The 14,517-nt window shown below is 44.5% G+C and overlaps 1 protein-coding gene across 1 annotated transcript in view; it reads left to right on the top strand.

Annotated features, from left to right (window-relative positions):
- Positions 1-14,517, top strand: part of CFAP74 (cilia and flagella associated protein 74) — a gene marked incomplete in the record, with an annotated part of 325,669 nt that overhangs the window by 265,782 nt on the left and 45,370 nt on the right. The window contains 2 exon segments of the mRNA XM_073602977.1: positions 2,931-3,060; positions 5,242-5,396. Of these exon segments, the coding sequence (XP_073459078.1) occupies positions 2,931-3,060; positions 5,242-5,396 (285 nt within the window).

Below are 14,517 nucleotides of genomic sequence, written 5' to 3'. Positions count from 1 at the left end.
AACACAGAACTCTGTGTACATGGAACAACGATCTGACTGTTTCTTCTCCCTGAAAAGCTGGGAGAAAAAACAGCCAGATAGTAAAGTAAAAGCAGCGTGCATTACACATTGTTAGGCACACAGTTAACCCTTTGATTGGCCCTAGATGTTAACCCCTTCCCAGCCACTGTCATTAGTACAGTGACAGTGTTCAATATTAGCACTAACTACTGTATTAGTGTCACTATTGATATCAGTCAGTAAGTGTACTTCCCAGCCAGCATCAGCTAGTGCCAGATTGCCCATCACACTATTAGAGTCCCACTATAAGTCACTGATCACCACCATTACCAGTATAGCGTCATAGCTGTGTAAATTCCAGTGTATATATACCATAGTTTTATGCGCTATGACTTTCGCACAAACCCAGAAAAGAAATCCAGCATCCGATCAGTGCTGACAGCCAATGGCTGCGAGCGCTGATCAGTGTCTTCTGGTGGGGGGCAGTCCCCCTGTCGGAACACAATAGCTCAGTGGGGAGATCACCGCAATAACATTATATGTGTTAGTATGGTGTTCTGTATAGACATAAAAAGAGAGAACACCCAACTACACCAGTTTAGGTTGCCAACATCCCTTATACGGTAGGTAGAAAAAGGAAGTAGCCCCCAAGAGAGTTGTGACTTTAAAGGCAACAATATACAATATCATAAAAAAGAAGATTTATTAAAGAATCGTATACAAATATATAAATATACAGTTTTCAAACCGATAAAAACACTGATGACTACGGTGATAGAATCCCATGTGAGGTCCAGACAGCCCGATGCATTTCAGGGCACAATACGTCCCTTCGTCAGGGGCACTTGTTGGGAGGGGATCACACTGTACAATAAAGTTCAAATACATCAATTAGTAAACAGTACACAGTTTTCACAGTCATTTACAAAAAATGGGCATACAGCATAGTAATTGTCTAGAGAACATACCCATAACGGTCATCATAGATAATCCCTGTTACACCAGCGGCAAATTAGAACTCATAGACAGGCAGTAACTGCGTCAGTTAGACATAGTTAAACTGGGCGGGTCCCCACTCATCCACGCAAGGCCTCCAAGTGGCACCAAAGAGGGAGGGCACATCAGTGAGTAAATTCCCTCAGTGTACAATCTATTGAAAGGATATAGGCAGTGTTTATTTTTACCATTGGACATCACTAACTTCATGTCCGAAGGATAGCTCCTTTTTAACAGACATGAATACGTAAAAAATACAAGGCACATGCCAAAAAGTATCCCCCTCCTACCTCCATATAATCCTAGTTCAAATGGAGCAGGGTAGAGAAGAAAATGGCCCCAGCTGAAGACATGTGCTTGAGCGTCCCTCTTCTAGTTAATTCATTTACGGCTTGGGAGTAAGTCTATACAAAAATAAAGAAAGAAGTACATCATAGTGAACATATATCTATCTCAGTAAGTTCATATCAAGAGGGGAGTGTATGGTTTCCCCTCCAATAGATTAAGCCCTTAATATAGATAATGCAAGGTGTATAGGGAAAACGGTTTAGAGAGCCAACACATACCTTCACACAGAATGTATAGCCAATAATGGTTGTAGGGAGTGTTGTCCCAATTGCCATCCATGGACGTGAAGATGCACGCCCGTCTCCGCCGTCTAGACAGTGACAGCGCCATTGCATCTATCGCTGGCTTTTAAACCTAACCGAGAGGCGCGCGCGGCGCGATGATGTCACTGCGCACAACGTTGCTGTGATATTACGTCAGGCACCACATCAATTGCGGCACACTTCTGCTTGATCGCCGGGCATGTGCAGGATTCCAATGTTCAGAGGTTACCTAACAACTGTAAACAAAGGAGCCATGACTTGGGGACAGGATTAGCTTAATAGGTATATATACTCTTTCCATGTTCGGATGATGGATTGAACAGTGCTCGTGAGATGTTCAAAGCTTGGGATATTTTTTTATAACCAACCCTGCTTTAAATTCCTCCACAACTTTATCCCTGACCTGTCTGGGGTGTTCCTTGGCCTTCATGAAGCTATTTGTTCACTAAGGTTCTCTAACAAACCTCTGAGGGCTTCACAGAACAGCTGCATTTATACTGAGATTAAATTACATATAGGTGGACTCTATTTACTAATTAGATGACTTCTGAAGGCAATTGGTTCAACTAAATTTTAGTTATGAGTATCAGAGTAAAGGGGGCTGAATACAAATGTGCGCCACACTTTTCAGATATTTATTTCTAAAAAAAAAATTCAAAACCATTTATAATTTTCCTTCCACTTTGCAATTATGTGCCACTTTGTGTTGGTCTACCACATAAGATCCCAATAACATACATTTACATTTTGGCTGTAACATGAAAAAATGTAAAACATTTCAAAGGGTTAGAATACTTTTTCAAAGCACTGTATAAACCATTGTTTGTAGACATCATAACTTTTGCACAAATCAATTAACATACACATATTGGGATTTTTTTTTACCAAAGACATAGCAGAATTTTGGCCTAAGTTTATGAGGAAATTAGATTTTTTTTTTTATTTGATATGTTTTATAACAAAGTAGAAAATATTTTTTTTCCAGAATAAAAAAAAAACAGTGGTGCTCAAATGCCATCAAAAGAAAGCTCTATTTGTGTGAAAAATGATAAAAATGTCATTTACGTACAGTGTTCCATGACCACGCAATTACCAGTTAAAGTAGCGCAGTGCTGAATAGAAAAAAAATGGTCTGGTCATAAATGGGGTAAAATCTTCTGGAGGTCAAGTGAAGATTGGTAAACTGCAATATATTTAATTTTTGTTTGTGGAGGTATTACCACTTCAACAAAGCTTCACCATGATCATTAAACATGAAGATTTCTTCATTTTGTTTAAATTACTGATGTCCTTTTTATTGACAGTTTTGTCTTTTTTTTACAGTTACATAACACATCAACAATTCAAGCAAAGTATTCCATTAAACAGGAGAGTCTGTCTGTAACTCGATATGAGGATCTTCAGAAACTTCCAAGTTTTATTCATTCAGACAAATCTACACCCAGCTTTGTCGGTAAACATATTTATGATCTGCACAGGAGAATCCAGCTGTTTTCACTATTATTATACATGTGCTGTCTATTAGACGTCGTTAATAAGAACATCCTGGAGCAGGCAGGCTCTTCTGGTGACTTGACTGGTCACCTCACACTGGAACGCTTCACGACGTTGGTGCAGGTGTGCCTGGATATGCACCTGGGATCCCTCTCTCTTTGGCCGGATGTCCCTGACCAGCCGCGGAACTTGTAAATGAGTTGGGGAACTGACCTGGGCGGCAACACTTCTCCCTTGAGTCCAGTCTCTTCTCCAGCCTCTTGGTAGCTAAATTCCCTCAGGAAAACAAGATGGAGTCACTGGTTCTTTTTCCCCAGAGTATTCTGGCTCTTGTAGTTCCTGCCCTCATACAAGGCTATGTGGCTGTTTTAGATGAGGACTACATGTCCCAGGATCCTTTGCAGCTACTCATGCTGCTGTTAAAGTCTTTCTGATTGGCCCCTATTAATTGGCTCTCTCTAATTAGCTCCTTCTCCTCCTGCCAATAGGAACACAGGGGAGAGAGCAGAGAGCGGGCGCCGCTCACATTGACAGAGTCAGTGAGGAGGAGAGGGAGGAGAAATCCCCCTCAGGGACTGATAGGCTCTCTCTCCCACTGTGGAGAGCCTGTGTAATGTCTGACGGCGGCTGGCAGGAATTGAGGGGGCCATGGGAAACCTGCTACACATACATGTATATGTTTTATGCAAGGTCTTTTTGGAACATTTTTTACAGGATCTTTCTGTCAACAAGCTCCTGAGAATAAACATCAGTAAATTATTACATCTGTGTGCAAGAGGCTAAAGTGTATGTCCAGCTCTGGATAGAATGGTGAAGAATTAGATCCCATTGGGTGTTTACTGCAATCTAGGACTCTGTTTTCCCTTCACTTCCTGTCCTGGTAACAGCGGGTTTCACCAGACAGGAAGTTTGGGGAAATCTTCAACTGCAACAGACAACAATAAAAATGCTTTTTATGTGTCAGAGGAAGCTTTTATTGTTTGTCTGTGTATCAGTTCCAGATTTTATTTCTGGGCTAATGCTTTCTCGTACTTTTAATTTAAAGTACGAGAAAGTACTATGGGCAAAACTTTTTTTTTAAATTTTGGATAGAGTAAGGGAGGGTTATATAACTCCTGTCTGTATTTGTTTGCCATCTGTGTTCCATTGGGGAGATTTATTTTTACTTCCAGTCCTATAGCCAAACAGAAAGTGAGAGGAGATCCCTGAAAATTGGGGGAATCCCTTGGGGACCCCCAGGTCACCAGAACTAGTACCCCCATTGGAAAATTTCCCCTAGTTTCTGAGGAAAACCCAAAATTTGGGATTTTCTTTTACTTTCACTTTCGACAATAACAGTAAACAGAACAAATAGAGAGGGTGAATCTCCCTAATGGGGATACAGACAGCAATAAAAACTGAGAGGAATTCAAATCCCTCTCCACGCCAAAACTTTAAAAAAAAAGTTTTGCCTTTAGTTCTACTTTAAATCTACATTGCATGAGGCTGTACCATCTTTTTAAATATTTATGATTCCAAATTTCCCTTGATGCTGGTTTTTTTAGGGTGGAGCAAAATACAAAAAAGGTTTTAGTTTTCAGTGCAGGCATTCTATTCTTGTGCTGCGGCAGCCTACACTTTATAAGACTGTCAGCAAATATTACATTTCCCTTTAAGAGCCCCTTCAGACCTTTATTGGCCACATGTGCATTATCCCGCAGTATTTGGTTTGTTGGCTTAATGCAGCCCTTTTAATTTTGAATGCAGTGCCAATACATGACAACAGATGAAAAACCAGGCCTGCAGCATTTTTTATTGCTGTTCACCATAATGCACAACATGTGGGTCGTGGTGCATTGCAGTACATTCTTTTTGCCCTGTACTGTATTTGTGCATTGAAGTGCAATGCTAAATAGCACTGCTATGTACTGCACAAAGTGTCATGTCTTACCATGCTTAGAGATCTAAAGGGGGCCCCCAAAAAATGCACATTAACAAGCATCTAGGAATGAAATTGTAAAAAATTAAGTATAGCCGTCATTATTCTTTTCTTTTTAAATATTTTTCTTGACTGTATTATATACCAAATTCAGATTGTTTTTAAAACTAGTACTAATTTGCTGTTAGTGTGCTAACAATTATTTTCCCCAAACTCTCAAAGGACCTCAGAACTACAATGGACAAAGTGTTTTCAGTGTGTCGCCTGTAGAGGGCACCATCCAGCCTAACAAAACTGAAGAGATCACAGTTACTTTCTCTCCAGACCATGAGAGCGTGCATTTCTCTGACATCCTCATGGTGGAGCTCTTTGGCAAGGTAAGGATTAAAATACAACTGATAGATGTTCAATTTTGGTAGAAATAGATCTAGGCCAATTCAGTTCTTAGAAAGATGGCATACATAACAGTAACAAATTGCAGATTTGTACACCATGTATACTCTGTTGCAACTAGATACAGCATATCAGAGATGTCCTAGTTTTCTTACTTAGCTTGTCATATATTATCTAGAGCTGCTCCCGTTATTGTACCCACGTGAAAATGCTACATTTGCCTGCTCCTGACCCAGTTGCTGGTAAACCAACTATATAGTTAGAACTTACTTTTAAACGGTTTATTTCTGACCCTGCTTCCCTAGCCAGTGTGTCCGTTTAAGTGAACCTGGCAGAACAGGGTCGCTTGTATGTAAAACATACCTGCAAAAAGAAGGCTGCATAAACCTACCTTTCTGGCTGCCTGTTCTTTGAAAAGCCGCTGCATCACTGCTCACCCTCCTCTACAATTATTTGACCAGTCGGAGGAGTTGAATACCTGTTTTCCCTGCAGCCTGCTCTGGTTTCTCCTGCTGGATCCTGTAGTAAAAGTACGAACCAGCAAGCTGTGTGTAAATAATTGCAGCAGATGATAAGCAATGAAACTGTTTTTTTTCAAGAAATGGGCCACCAAAAAATGACCTATATGCAGTGTTTTTTTTACAGGTTGTATATTCAAGCAATGGCGGCCGCTCAATTAGAAGCGCAGGGGCGCCGTCCCCCTATCCAATCTACATACAGGGTGTCGGGCGCATGGATTCCAATGGGATTTTTTTTTTTTTTTAAGCACTGCGCCCTGATACCAACCAGTTGTGTGACAATAGGGAATAAATATATTCCCTATTGTCACACTGATTCTCCTTCCAGTCAATCAGGAAGCAGGACCTGAGACCTGTTTCCCGATTGGCCAAAAGGAGAAGCGATCCCATTGGCCTGGGAGGAGAAGGAGGGAGGAGACGCACGGCCGCTGTGATGCAGTTGCTCTTCGGGAACACATGGCTCTCAGCCCAGCTGCCTCCTCCTCCTCTCTATCAGAGCATTCGTATGAGTGCCGCTCCGGGACAATGTGATCGGATGTGGCAGGAGGCAGAGGATCCCCGCCAGCAGACTACCACAGAAGAGAGGTGAGTCCACACCGTGTGAACGGACAGCAGACATCCTCCCCATCATCAGACTGATCTCTCCCTGAAGGGTTAAGTGAGTCGGAGGGGGGGGTGTCGTTAAGGTGAGCGGAGCGGGCTGGAGCGACGGGGGTGGGGGTTCCGTGGTCAGGTCCGTCTGCCTCCCCTTCTGACTGATGGAGCACCAGCCGCCACTGTATTCAAGTGACCCTGTGAAAAACAATATACTAAAGTAAGATGCTACTTAAAGCCTAACTCTTTCTAATGAAACATTTGCACCCTCCCCTCCCTCCAGTAGGAGGAGGAGCGGTGGGGTAGTTTGTTAAGCACTGCTCACCTCACATGCTCCAGTGCTGTGCTCCATATCCTCCTCTGTCACTGATCACCACACCGCTTCTGGGTTATAAAACCACTTGCTCTGGGCCCAGGCTGCCAATAACTCACCCTCTGATGTCACAATAGAATGTTACATATCCAGTAATGGGGACCACCTCGCAGACAGGAGAAGAAATAGTCCCTGCCAGTCTGGGGGACATCTGGGTTTAAGGAATGTATGCTGGAAACTTTTTTAAGTGACCCTGTTAGCACACAAAGCGAAAATTAGCGAAGGTGACCCTTTCTTGCGGTCTACTTTTTCAGACACTGCTCCTTTCATTCTTACCAGCTGCTGCAGGTGTTCCAAACTTCCAGGTGTACGGAATACCTGCTCCCCAAACTGCACCTTGCAGTTCTCCCTCCACCTTGTATGTCACTACAGAATGTACATGCCGGTGGGAGGAACCATTGAATGTGATGGGGGAAACAGGTATTCAACACATTTGGCCGGCTGAATACCTGCAGTGGTCAGCGAGCAGTGAAGAGGCGATGTTGATCCCTGATATGGTAAGTATACACAGTGAAGCGAAAAAGTATTTGATTCCTTGCTGATTTTGTACATTTACCCACTGACAAAGAAATGATCAGTCTATAATTCTAATAGTAGGTTTATTTTAAAAGTGAGAGACAGAATAACAACAAAAATATCCAGAAAAATGCATTTCAAAAAAGTTATTAATTGATTTGCATTTTAATGAGTGAAATAAGTATTTGATCCCCTATCAATCAGCAAGATTTCTTGCTCCCAGGTGTCTGCTATACAGGTAATGAGCTGAGATTAGGAGCACTCTCTTAAAGGGAATGCTCCTAATCTCAGCTTGTTACCTGTATAAAAGACACCTGTCCACAAAATCAATCAATCAGATCTCTCCACCGTGGCCAAGACCAAAGAGCTGTCTAAGGATGTCAGGGGCAAGAATGTAGACCTGCACAAGGCTGGAATGGGCTACAAGACCGTCGCCAAGCAGCTTGGTGAGAGGGTGACAACGGTTGGTGCGATTATTCGCAAATGGAAGAAACACAACATATACCTGTCAATCTCCCTCAGTCTGGGGCTCCATGCAAGATCTTACTTCGTGGCGTTTCAATGATCATGAGAACGGTGAGGAATCAGCCCAGAACTACACAGGAGAATCTTGTCCATGATCTCAATGCAGCTGGGACCATAGTCACCAAGAAAACAATTGGTAACACACTACGCCATGAAGGACTGAAATTCTGAACTGCCCGCAAGGTCCCCCTGTTCAAAAAAGCACATGTACAGGCCTGTCTGAAGTTTGCTAATGAACATCTGAATGATTCAGAAGAGAACTGAGTGAAAGTGTTGTGGTCAGATGAGACCAAAATCGAGCTCTTTGGCATTAACTCAACTTGCCGTATTTGCAGGAGGAAGACGAATGCTGCCTATGACCCACCGTCAAACATGGAGGTGGAAACATTAGGCTTTGGGGTGTTTTTCGTCTAAGGGAACAGGACAACTTCACTGCATCAAATGGACGATGGACGAGGCCATGTACCGTCAAATCTTAGGTGAGAACCTCCTTCCCTCAGCCAGGGCATTGAAAATTGGTCGTGGATGGCTATTCCAGCATGGCAATGACCCAAAACACAACAAGGCAACAAAGGCATGGCTCAAGAAGAAACACATTAAAAGTGGAGTTCCACCCAAAAAAAAAAAATCATTTTTACTCACCTCTTAGCGTGTTGCTAGAGGGTCCCTCGTAATCTGCCTCCTTCGGCGCCTGGGCTCCTAATGTCACTTCCCTTGGCGCAGGAAGGGAGATCAGCTCTCCCCCTCCCTCTAGGAAATCATCTGGGACACGTGACAGGTCCCAGATGATTGCGTGGCCAGTCACGGCTCGCGCATGCACAGTGGGTGCCTGGCTGTGAAGCCACAGCCAGGCGCCCACAGTTACAATGCTGGCGCGCTAAGCGGAGGGGGGGACGAGCGGGGCTTCGTTCCCCCGCATCGCTGGACCCCAAGGACAAGTAAGTGTCCCATCATTAAAAGTCAGCAGCTGCAGTATTTGTAGCTGCTGGCTTTTAATGTTTTTTTTCTTGATCATACATCACGGGACACAGAGTATTCATTACATAGTGGGTTAAATAGGCACCATCGGTGATTGGACACTGCTTAACCCCAGTTAAGGAGAATTCCTCCCCTATATAGCCCCTCCCATACAGGGAGGACCTCAGTTTTTTCACCAGTGTCTAAGGTGGTTGGTCACGTAAAACATGTGCTGTGAAGAAAGCTCCAGTTTGGTCCCTGCAGGGGCTTAAAGGGCTATGCTGACCAGATCCATATCTCGGGCCGATATTTTTACTCCCAAGATGGTATGGTACCCGGGCCTCATCATCCGAGGAAGCGAGGTTTTGCCTGTAAGTCTCTCTTTGGAGGACTGGGCTCTCAGAAAACCAGGCTTGGTGTACTATTAAAACAGTGGCACGAAAGTTTCTGGCAGAGTCTTTTACAGGTCCAGGTAAGAGGTTTCTCTGAGTAGGAACCCAAAAAACCCTGAAGGTTGGCACAACGCTACCCGCCGTGATGTGTGAAGGCTGGAAACTGTCTGTTCTCAGCAGTTCCTGCGGCGGGGACAGGTAAGAAGTTAATCATATATATATATATATATATTACAAATGGATTTTCTTCAATGAGTAGTGCATGTCTTACCTGATTTCCACCACTAGAGGGAGTAAGGAGCAAACTTACGTGCTTTTCAGATACACACTCAGTGAAGCTGGTGTCCAATCGCTCACTTCCTCCACTGCAGGTGTGCAGACACCAGGTGGCTAATTTAAAAGCCCAGAGCGTTCAGAGCTCTGTAAACAGATGGACACAGAGTGTGGGCAGTGAGCATCCTAAAGTGGTCGGATCCAGGCTAATCCTAAGACACCTACTCAGCATCATGTTGTGCAGTATAAAGCATATATGTATATTGTGAGACTTTTAGCACAACAGTGATTGCATATGTACTAGTACCTCTGCTTTGTAGCTTGGGACTATGTCTCCTCGTAAGAGGGTCTCGGGAGGTAACAAAGGCACAAGAAAGTCACCGCCTGTGTCTAGGGGTCCTAAAGATGCCTGCAGATTACCATCCCCCCTGCAAGACTGGAGCCAGCCTCACAGGATGAGTCAGTGCCCCTGTCAGGTTTTTAATGTTACAGCCCCAGCGTATGTCACAGAGGATTCCCTTAGGGCTACATTGGAGGGTTTTGAGGGAAGAATTATGAATTTTATTTCAGCTTCCTTAAAAAATAGCAGAAAAAGGGGTAGATCCCCTCCCTCTGCTGCACTTTCTTTTTCAGATGAATCTTCTGACAATGAGGAGAGATCCCTATCCAGAGATAGGGATCAAGAGCAGTCTGAGGATTCAGAGGAAGAGGAGAGAGCGTCTTCCTCTCAGGCACTCAAGAAGCAGGTCAACTATTATACTGAACTAGTGCGTTCCACATTTAAAATGCCCTCTGCTGAGGCCGCTATATCCTCTGTTTCTTCCCTGGGGGTCAGAAGGATCCCACAGACCGCCTTTTCCTTTCCAATTCATCCTTTAATAGATAAATTGTTGTATGAGGACTGGGGACATCCCGATAAACTGTTTACTCCTCCTAAAAGGTTTTCTATGCTTTATCCTCTGGAGGAAAGCTTCACCAAGAAGTGGGAGGTCCCATCCGTGGATGCGGCTGTCTCTTGTGTGAATAAAAACCTGACCTGTCCCTTGGACAATGCTCAGGTGTTTAAAGATCCAACTGATAAAAAGCTGGAAACTTTATTAAAAGCCTCCTTCTCCATAGCTGGCGCTGTAGTCCAACCTACAGTCGCAACTGTGGGTTTGTGTCATTTCCTCAAGGAACAGGTTAAGCAGATGCTTGGCCTCCTTCCCAGTGAGGAAGTGGAGAACTATGCAGACCTTCCACAGGTTCTGTGTTTTATGATTGATGCCATTCTGGATTCAGCCCAGCAAGCATCTCGTTTGTCTCTCCTGTTGGTACACATGTGCGGGTCCCTTTGGCTTAAAAGTTGGGCAGCAGAGCTTTCATGCAAAAGATATTTAGCTGGCTTCCCATTCAAAGGAGAACGCCTATTTGGGGATAAACTAGATAATTTTATCCAAAAAATTACAGGTGGTAAATCTACACTCCTACCAGTTAAGAGGAGTAAAGGTCCACCATTCAAACGGTCTCTTTCCCATTCCCCTGGAACATCAGGCTCTAAGCAGTGGTGACGGCCTTCCCAGTTTACTTTCAGAGGAAAGGCCCAGGGTCACACCCAAGGGCAGAAAAAGGCTTGGGGACGAAAGCTTGCCAAGCAGAGCACCAAAACATCTCTGTGAAGGGGCGCCCCCACTTGGCCGAGTGGGGGGAAGGCTCCTACAGTTTTCAGGAGCCTGGCGGGAAGAGGTTCAGGACAAGTGGGTGGTCTCTTCAGTATCTCTAGGTTACAAAATAGAGTTCCTAGAGCTTCCACCAGCTCGTTTCCTAAGGTCAAGAGTTCCCAAAGATCCAGTAAAGCGAGAACCACTACTACTGGCCTTAGATCGATTACTATCCCAGGGAGTGATAGTAGAAATGAACCCAAAAGATCAGGGTTCAGGGTTCTACTCGAATCTCTTCACCGTTCCAAAGTCAAATGGAGATGTCAGACCCATCCTAGATCTAAAGGATCTGAATCAGTTTCTACACATTTGATCCTTCCGAATGCAGTCACTTCGTTCGGTGGTCTCTACCCTGCAGGGGGGAGAATTTATGGCATCAATATATATCAAGAATGCATATCTTCATGTGCCGATTTTTTCCGCTCACCAAAGATATCTAAGGTTTGTGGTAGACCAGCGCCATTTCCAGGTTGTGGCCCTTCCTTTCGGTCTCGCTAAAGCTCCTCGAATTTTTACAAAAATTCTAGACCCTCTCTTAGCAAATCTAAGAGCTCAGGGCATAAACGTGGTAGCTTATCTAGATGATTTGCTACTCATAGAGCAATCGGTGGCACACCTGAACCACGCTGTCTTCAAGATAGTAAGACATTTGGAAAGGCTAGGCTGGATAATCAACCTAGAAAAGTCTTCTTTGCAACCTTCAACAAGGTTGGAGTATCTAGGCATGATCATAGACACCGCTCAAGGCAGGGTGTTTCTACCAGAGCCAAAGGTCAAGGCCGTAAGAGCTCTAGTCCGCTTAGTATTACGCAAAAAGAGTCCATCCATTCGGCTATGTATGAGACTGTTAGGAAAGATGGTTTCCACTTTCAAGGCTGTTCCATTTGCCCAGTTTCACTCAAGGCCCCTGCAGAGAAGCATTCTCGCAGCTTGGAACAAAAAGACTTATGCCTTTCCGATGTGCCTATCCCCAAGGATACGCAAAAGCCTCAATTGGTGGTTACGAACCAAAAATCTTTTGACAAGCAAAGCCTTTCTTCCACTACAATGGAAGATCGTAACCACAGATGCCAGTCTGACAGGCTGGGGACCAGTTCTGGAAGAAACATGCACGCAGGGAAGATGGTTTGCAACTGAGAGACGCTTGCCCATCAATATTCTAGAAATTTGGGCAATTTACTTGGCCCTCATTGACTGGTCTTACAGGCTACAGGGTCATCCTATTTGGATACAATCCGACAATGCCACGGCTGTGGCTTACATCAATCACCAAGGAGGCACCAGAAGTCTGGATGCCCAAAGGGAGGTGAATCGCATTCTTGCATGGGCAGAAAGCCATGTACCCTGCCTGTCTGCGGTATTCATCCCAGGAGTGGAAAATTGGCAAGTGGATTTCTTAAGCCGCCGGCAATTATGCCCAGGAGAATGGTCCCTACACCCCGACATATTCCAGACCATATGTCAAAGGTGGGGAACACCAGATGTGGATCTATTCGCGTCCAGATTCAACAGGAAGCTGGACAAATTTGTGTCCAGAACAAGGGATGTACTTGCTCAGGGGTCAGATGCTCTGACAATCCCATGGGATCGGTACAATCTAATGTATGCCTTCCCTCCGAACCCACTTCTTCCACGGTTCCTGGGAAGGGTCAAAAGGGAAGCAAAGTCGGTCCTTTTAGTAGCCCCGGCTTGGCCCAGATGACCTTGGTATGCAGAGATCGTAAAGATGGCAGTGGGCAGGCCTTGGGTCCTCCCATTCCGGCCAGATCTGCTCACACAGGGTCCGATTTGTCACCCTGCTTTACGAAGTCTAAATTTGACGGCTTGGCTGCTGAAACCCACATTTTAAAAGACCGTGAGCTCTCGGAGTCAGTCCTTTCCACTCTGGTCAATGCCAGAAAGCCGGCCTCCAGGCTTATTTACTACAAAATCTGGAAGGCATATGTTTCCTGGTGTGAACCCAGGGGATGGCATCCTAGAAGGTATATGATTAGCAGAATCTTGACCTTTCTTCAGTCAGGCCTAGAAATGAGATTGGCTTTGAGCACTATCAAAGTCCAAATTTCGGCTTTGTATTTTTTTTAGAAGCCAATTGCTTCACATTCCCTTGTCCGGGCCTTTATTCCGCACTGCGGTTGAATCCGCCGGTCAAACATCCAGTATGCCCATGGGATTTGAATTTGGTGTTGTCGGCTTTACAGGGACAACCCTTTGAGCCACTGCACCTGGCTCCTTTAGCGCTTTTGACTAAAAAATTAGTCTTCTTGATAGCCATATCCTCTGCTAGGAGAGTATCAGAATTGGCAGCTTTTTCTTGTAAAGAGCCATATTTAATTATTCACAAGAACAGGATTGTTATGCGTCCTAATCGTTCCTTCTTACCTAAGGTGGTTTCAGGATTCCATTTGAATCAAGATGTAATCCTACCATCCTACCATCCTTTTTTCCAGATTCGCAGTCCACGGAGGAAGAATCTTTGCACACTCTTGATGTGGTTAGAGCAGTCAGTGTCTATCTGCAGGCAACTGCTCAGATACGGAAAACTGATTGTTTATTCTGCCAGATGGCCATAAGAAAGGCCATGCAGCGTCGAAATCAACTCTTTCTAGATGGATTAGACAGGTTATTTTTCAGGCTTATGATATAAAGAGGAAGACTCCTCCTTTTCATGTGAAAGCGCACTCAACTAGGGCTGTTAGTGCTTCTTGGGCAGTGCATCACCAGGCCTCCATGGCTCAGATCTGTAAGGCTGCGACTTGGTCTTCAGTCCATTAATTCACCAGATTCTATCAGGTGGATGTAAGAGGGCAAGAGGATACCGCCTTCGGGCGCAGTGTACTGCAGGCTGCAGTTTAGTTCCTCTGGTCCGTTTGCGGTCTATATTTTCTGATCTGTGTCTCCCTCCCCTCAAATGTGCATTGCTTTGGGACATCCCACTATGTAATGAATACTCTGTGTCTCGTGATGTATGATCAAGAAAATAGGATTTTTAAATACAGCTTACCTGTAAAATCCTTTTCTTGAGAGTACATCACGGGACACAGAGCTCCCGCCCTTCTATGGGTTTTACGTGGTTACCTATTGCTTTGCTACAAAACTGAGGTCCTCCCCGTATGGGAGGGGTTATATAGGGGAGGAATTCTCCTTAATTGGGGTTAACCAGTGTCCAATCACCGATGGTGCCTATCTAACCCACTATGTAATGAATACTCTGTGTCCCTTGATCTACTCTCAAGAAAAGGATTTTACAGGTAAGC

This window comes from Aquarana catesbeiana, linkage group LG10 (assembly GCF_042186555.1).
Source record: "Aquarana catesbeiana isolate 2022-GZ linkage group LG10, ASM4218655v1, whole genome shotgun sequence".
NCBI lineage: Eukaryota > Metazoa > Chordata > Amphibia > Anura > Ranidae > Aquarana > Aquarana catesbeiana.
Note: the sequence above shows the minus strand (reverse complement) of the source record. Positions and strands in the feature narration are given on the sequence as shown.